The sequence below is a fragment of the Ictalurus punctatus genome, unplaced genomic scaffold, assembly GCF_001660625.3.
Source record: "Ictalurus punctatus breed USDA103 unplaced genomic scaffold, Coco_2.0 tig00006683, whole genome shotgun sequence".
Lineage (NCBI taxonomy): Eukaryota > Metazoa > Chordata > Actinopteri > Siluriformes > Ictaluridae > Ictalurus > Ictalurus punctatus.
Window position 1 is genome coordinate 47501 of NW_026521116.1, and position 7500 is coordinate 55000.

The following is a 7500-nucleotide window of genomic DNA, read 5'->3' on the forward strand; positions in this document are numbered from 1 at the left end:
CATTTCTCCCGCGTGTCAGGAGACAAGATGATTAAAACTCCTCACAATCGGAGGAACGTTTCTATTTTCGAATCCCAATTTCTTCTTCTTCCCTCCAACAAAAGTTTGTTTCCCTCAAAGCGCTCTTGTTTCACCCTCATGTGTCTGCATCCGCCGCTTTGATTCAGCAGCTATGTACTTTCTTCTGCAGCTGCCATGTGTCGCTAGGTGAAGTGGGGATGTTGAGTTCGCGGGTGATTTAGCTAACGAGCGTGAGTTCGCGCTTCTCGTCCAGCTGAGTGGGCATGCGAGTCAGCACGGCTCGTGCTCAGACAGGTCCGCGATTAAACTCCTAATTTACTCATCATTACGTAAGAGCCACCCCCGCTGACTCGCTCCGGAACCTTTTCCCGTGGTTTAAGTGGGAAGGCTGGGTGGAGGAGTTCTGGATGCTTCCAGGAGGCCAGAGTCCACTGGTAATAAGGAATTTAAATAAGGAAACAAAGCTTGTTATGGAACAAACGACACCGTATTAACAATTGTTTGGTTCCTGTGAGAAGTTCACGGGCTTCTACAGAGCTGAGGATGGGGTTTTTGTGTGTGAAAGTAATCGTCTCAGCAGTACTGATGAATGGTGCTAGAGGTGGAGGGCTGAGTCGAGTAATATGCTGCAGGAAACATCCAGGGAAATGGATGAGGGGAGGGTTACACACTGGGCTGGAGGAGGAATGAGACAAAGAAAAGACATGAGCTGACCTGTTTCTCTCTTCAAGCACATGATTGATGACGGTGAGAAAAGATCAGAAGTCAGAAGATGAATATAAGACAATAGATCAGAATTTCCTGATATTTACGTCTAGATGTGATAAACAGATCGGAACATGGCACTTTCTGTTTGAATCCACCCACTTTTCCAGTGCTCAAAAATATTGGAACTGACATGTATCTTGTTAGCCAGGTGTATTCGGCTCGCTTGATTGTTTAAACAATTGAAAGCTCTGAATGTTTATGCTTGGTTTCACCCGTAAAGACCGCTTTTGTCGTTAAAAAGGATAAACCAACATGAAGATCAGAGAGCTGTCTATGGGAGAAAGTTGAGAAAAGCGGGAAAATCTATCCGAGGCATTGCACAAGCATTGGGTATAGTCAATACAACAATTTGAAATGTCCTGAAAAAGAAAGAAACCACTGGTGTACCAACAAAAAGGCCAAGGAAAACAGCAGAAACGTCGTGAGAGCTGTGAAGAACGACCCAAAACAACAGTCCGAGACATCACCAAGAACCTCGACAGGGCAGAAGTGAAGGTACCACAATCCGCTGTTCAGAGAAAACTTTGAGAGTGGAAATATTGAGGCCATAACACAAGATGCAAACCGCTCATCAGTGCGAATAGAAAGATCAGATTGGAATTCGCAAAGAAATACAGAGATGATCCAGAAAAGTTCTGGAACCAAGATGAACCTCTAATAAAGTGATAGAAAGGCCAAAGTGTGGAGAAAGAAAGGATCTGTTCATGATCCAAAACATACAAGCTCATCTGTGGAACATGGTGGAGGTAGCGTCATGGCTTGGGCTTGCATGGCTGCTTCTGGAACATTCTTACTGATCTTTATTGATGATGGAACTCATGATGGAGCAGCAGAATGAATTCAGAGGTTTACAGAAACAATCTGTCTGACAAATCACAGAGAAATGCATCCAGAGTAACCGGGAGGACCTTCATCATGCAGCAAGACAACGATCCAAAACACACTTCCACCTCGACACAGGACTTCATCAGGGGGAAAAGTGGAAGGCTTTAGACTGGATCACCAGACCTTCATCCAGGAGCAGCATTTCACCTCCTGAAGAGGACACTGAAGGGAGAAAATCCCCAAAACAAGCAACTACTGAAAGAAACTGTTGTAAAATCCTGGAAAAGCAACACAGAATAAGACTGCACCAGCTCGGTGATGTCAGCGGGTCACAAGCTTGATGCAAGGGATGTGCAATCAAACACTGTGCTGTGGAGGGGCTGTGTTTCAGCAGTTTGCACTTTCTCCTGTTATCATCTCACCCTCCTGAACCGTTGCCAAACATCGATGGCTTCCTTTAATGTGTTTTATGTGCAGTCGTCTTCACCAGGCATCACTACTTGAAAGGATACGGCCACAATGAGTGCACACATAGTGAAGAGCACTGGGTAGAACCCTGTTACAGAAATCCTAGTCTAGAACATTCTGGATGCGTCCTAATGGAAAAGTGTGGCAAGATGGCAAGGGCTGGAATTTATGTCCTGTTATTTTTACACCACGTTAGTTTGTTACACCATAATCTCTCACTTCATGTGTTTTCCTCAGGAATGTTTTGCACTATGGTTAGGGTTTATTGTTGACTTGCACACACTGAAGTTTCACCCCCCCCCCCCCCCCCCCCCCCCAAAAAAAAAAATCTAGTTTCCTGTGCAATTTTGTTGATGGCAACAAGCAACCTATTAAACTCCAGCAACACTTTGTTTTAAAATAGAAGCAGTTAATATCCCATGTGTTCATATAGAAGCTTTCTCTCTGAACAGCTGGCTCGCTAATTTTGTAGCGAGAACAGACATAATTATACATGACAGCAGTGTTTAAATCTGTAAAGCTGCAACAAATTGTGCAGTAACTGCAGTAACACTAATGGGGAAAGGTGTGGAGTCGGAGAATAGAGCACTGTTGATCGGGACTTACTGGCTGATGGGAGTTAGGGATGCAGGATGGATCTATGGATGGATGGATTGTTAGGTGGATGGATTTATGGTTGGATGGATGGATCTTGGATGGGTGAATGGATTTATGGTTAGGGAGGTGAATTTATGGATGGGTGGATGGATTTATGAATGGATGGTTAGGTAGTTGTATGTATTCATGGATGGGTGACTGGGTTGTTGGTAGGGAGGTGGATTTATGAGTGGATGAATAGTTAGGTGGATTGATGGGTAGGTGGGGGATGCACTTAGGGCTGGATGGTTGGGTAGGTGAATGGATTTTGGATGGATAGATTTATAGATCTTTGGGTAAGTGGATAGATTTATGAATGGATGGTTAGGTATGGATTTATGGAATGGGTGTGTGGATGAATTATGGATGGGTGGGGTGAGTGGATGGATTTGTGGCTGGGTAAGTGGATGGATTTGTGGGTGGGTGGGGTGAGTGGATGGATTTGTGAATGGATTTGTGGATGGATTTGTGGATGGGTGAGTGGATGGATTTGTGGATGGGTAAGTGGATGGATTTGTGGATGAGTAGATGGATTTATGGGTGGGTGGGGTGAGTGGATGGATTTGTGGATGAATTTGTGGATGAGTGGATGGATTTATGGGTGGGTGGGGTGAGTGGATGGATTTATGGGTGGGTGGGGTGAGTGGATGGCTTTGTGGATGGGTAAGTGGATGGATGGGTGGATGGATTTATGGATGAGTGGGGTGAGTGGATGGATTTGTGGATGAGTGGGGTGAGTGGATGGATTTGTGGGTGAGTGGATGGATTTGTGGATGGGTGGATGGATTTGTGGATGAGTGGGGTGAGTGGATGGATTTGTGGATGAGTGGGGTGAGTGGATGGATTTGTGGTTGGGTAAGTGGATGGATGAGTGGATGGATTTGTGGATGAGTGGGGTGAGTGGATGGATTTGTGGATGAGTGGGGTGAGTGGATGGATTTGTGGATGGGTGGATGGATTTGTGGATGGATTTGTGGATGGATTTGTGGATGGATTTGTGGATGGATTTGTGGATGGGTGGATGGATTTGTGGATGGGTGGATAGAAGGATAGTTAACTAGATAGATTGTTAGGTGGATGGATAGATGATGGGTAGATAATGGATGTGAAACACCGTGACTAAAACTATAAACCTGCCCTAAATCTCTCGCATCCTAATTTAAATATAGGGTTACAGTAAATATAACCAGAAAGAATGATTCATTATTAAAGTTCAAATAAAGTTAATAGGGTGATCCCTTTTATCTTCTGTGAAGTCAGTCTCTCATCTGTGTTCAGTTCAAGAATTATAGTATAATTGTGTCCAAACTGTACTGATGAAGTAGTAGTAATAATAATAATAATAATAATAATAATAATAAGCAGCAAAACAAGATCTGTTAATCCAAATTTTAAATAATAATGGTAAGAAGAGGAGCCATGTGAGCAGTGCATATCTCCATAACCTCATCCACATTCCTCTCTGTTTCTCTGTGTCCTCTTGCTGGTGTTAATGAAGTGTGTGTGTGTGTGTGTGTGTGTGTGTGTGTGTGTGTGTGTGTGTGTGTATTTATATATATGTATGTGTGTGGGGGGGGGGGGGGGGGTGCCCTGGTCTGTTATAGATACAGATGCACAAACTCCTGCCTGCAGGCTTACATCCTCCCTACTGAGTGTACTGCTTCCCTTCTCCACCTATCACACAGCAGCACAGAGAACACACGGCACACACACTGTGATTCCACTGCTGTTTTACTCAACTACCCACCGAGAGAGACGGAGAGAGACGGAGAGGAAGACAGATGGGTCTGAAGGTTGTGTAGATTATTGTATTTGCTGGAAGGACTCGAACACTCCATCATTCCAGAAGAGGAGGTTCGGAGGAGATGAGCAAGAGAAAGATTGCAAGAGAGGGACATTGATGTAAGAGGAAAGGACAAGTTTATTATTTTTATTGGAGGAAAAAGGGAAGAAGGACCGGACTGTCATGTTTCTATCCAAAGTGTATTTAATGTTGAGCACAGTCCTACGCTGAGGTCTTTATAATGTTATAATCTGAGAAGAGAGTTGAATAAAAGGCACATATGCAGATATTTAAACGTATGTAAAGGAGATTTATTAATACACAACACATGGTCATGCACAGGAAGAGGCTGGACAGTGGGTGAAGTGATGGATGGAGGTTAGGTGGCTGGATGGTTGAATAGTTGTGTGGAAACAGGAAGGGCTGTAAATGGATGGATGGTTAAGTACGTGGATAAATTTATTGATGGATGAGTGGATGGATGGTTTAGTATGTGGATGGATTTATGGATGAGTGGATGGATGGTTTAATAGGTGGATGGATTTATGGATGAGTGGATGGATGGTTAGGAAAGGTGGATGGATTTATAGATGGTTGTTCAGGTAGATTGTTGATTGGGATGGGGGTAGATTAGGCTTGTTAGGTGGTAGGATGTTGGGTAGTGGGTAGATGATGGATGTGTATATTGTTTATATACTGGAGGTGTGGGCAGGTACATGTATGGTTGGATGGATGGATAGATGGATAAATAGGTTGCTGCATGCATCAGTGGTGGGATACAAGGATGAATGCTTGGCTGGAGCATTGGTTGAATAGATTGTCGGACGGTTGACTGAATGGTTGAATACATGGATGGATGGTTGGATAGATGAATTGGCTGAATGGATTAGTAGATGGATGGTTAGATGGAGGGATGGATGAAGAGATGGTTGACCATGTGGCTGAATGGGTGAATAGATTGATTGGTGGATGAATATGTGACCAGAGTGTCCATTCAGTTGGCTGAATGAATGAATATATAGATGAAAGAATGGGTGAAAGTATGAATAGATCAATGGTTGGATGGATGGATGGATGGATGAATGGTTAGTTAAATAGATGGATGGATGAACAGATAGTTGGACATTTGGCTGAATGGATGAATAGATGGATGCGTGAAATGAATATCTGAAATTCCAGCAATATTAATCAGGAAGCCTAATTTTTTCTGCAGACTTGCGAAGTTTTCAGCTTGTGCTTCTTAAAAGAACTTTTCAAGCGTTAACTGTTCATCTCTCTCAGTTTTATTCCCCCAGAAGAACGGAGTCGTACTCTGATTGTCACAGTTCGATGAACCGGTGTCATGATGGACTGTAAATGTCAGACAGGAAGTGACTGTAGCTTAGAGTCAGTGTGGAGTGAAAGCTCAGACTGAATCCATCATCTCACATCCGCCAGACGGGACAGAATCATGTGAAGAGCTGGAGTGAAGAAGAGCAGGTTCACGTCGTGGAGATGGAGTGAGGAAGAGTAAGGAAGAGCATGATTTACCTGAAGTCATTAAAATGACTGAATGCATGCTGTCACTTTATCTCAGTTCGGTGAACTGTGTAACCGTAGGCAACCAGGAATCCAAAAACCATGTATTTTCATAATTAACATTAATGTCAACAGTAATAATCAGGTAGATGAAGATAAATTCCAGATGAAGGAGATGAAGATATTACTCATGCTGGAGCTTAATGAAGTGTGTTATTCTTTCACTTAATTTAGCTTATTTGTCCCTGCGCATTTCCTAACCCTTTCATTCAACCAGGATGATTGACATAAATCATTCGTTTTTCTTTCTTCTTTTTTTAAAACTCTTCGTTAACTCATTGGAACTGAAGTATATTTACTCGCCCGTGTCAGTACCCTGTGCGACCGATCCCGTGTTCCTTCCTCCTAATCATCGCTTATAGTCTCAGACAAACCACCGCTCTGGAAGTGACATACTGACTGATTCCTAAAAAACAAACAAATCATCAAAACAAAACAAACAAACAAACAAATACACAAGCACGAGCAGCTGATTACACACAGATTGATTTTACACACAAGATGTTAAACAGAAGCAGATTATTGGATTAAAAGAGATTAAATTCATTCTGTTTGATTAAGAGCAACATGTTAGATCACTGTTTATCTCACCATTGGGAGAGAAACACCGAGAGGTTTCGGTGAGGGAGGCGTGGCCTCTGTGCCTCAGTCCCAGTGAAGGAGGCGTGGCCTCTGTCTCCGTCCCAGTGAAGGAGGCGTGGCCTCTGTCTCAGTCCCAGTGAAGGAGGCGTGGCCTCTGTCTCAGTCCCAGTGAAGGAGGCGTGGCCTCTGTCTCAGTCCCAGTGAAGGAGGTGTAGCCTCTGTGTCTCAGTCCCAGTGAAGGAGGCGTGGCCTCTGTGCCTCAGTCCCAGTGAAGGAGGTGTGGTCTCTGTCTCAGTCCCAGTGAAGGAGGCGTGGCCTCTGTCTCAGTCCCAGTGAAGGAGGTGTAGCCTCTGTGTCTCAGTCCCAGTGAAGGAGGCGTGGCCTCTGTCTCAGTCCCAGTGAAGGAGGCGTGGCCTCTGTGTCTCAGTCCCAGTGAAGGAGGCGTGGCCTCTGTCTCAGTCCCAGTGAAGGAGGCGTGGCCTCTGTCTCAGTCCCAGTGAAGGAGGTGTAGCCTCTGTGTCTCAGTCCCAGTGAAGGAGGCGTGGCCTCTGTCTCAGTCCCAGTGAAGGAGGTGTAGCCTCTGTGTCTCAGTCCCAGTGAAGGAGGCGTGGCCTCTGTCTCAGTCCCAGTGAAGGAGGCGTGGCCTCTGTCTCAGTCCCAGTGAAGGAGGTGTAGCCTCTGTGTCTCAGTCCCAGTGAAGGAGGCGTGGCCTCTGTCTCAGTCCCAGTGAAGGAGGCGTGGCCTCTGTGTCTCAGTACCGTGGAAGAAGAATCACATTCAATCACATTGAAATAGCTTCAGATTGTATAGAATTTATGTCTTTTATGCATGGAAGCTTT

General features: G+C 44.6%; 1 protein-coding gene across 3 annotated transcripts in view; it reads left to right on the top strand.

Moving 5' to 3' along the window:
• slc15a4 (solute carrier family 15 member 4) overlaps positions 1-7500 on the top strand; it is a 44752-nt gene that overhangs the window by 33793 nt on the left and 3459 nt on the right. The window contains exon 9 of one of the 3 annotated variants that reach the window (XM_053679299.1): positions 4404-5359. The exons of the other annotated variants lie outside the window; for them this stretch is intronic. Within the exon in view, the coding sequence (XP_053535274.1) occupies positions 4404-4624 (221 nt within the window). The 3' untranslated portion in view covers positions 4625-5359. Of the gene's footprint in view, positions 1-4403; positions 5360-7500 lie in introns of those variants that run through there. 3 annotated transcript variants of the gene reach the window in all.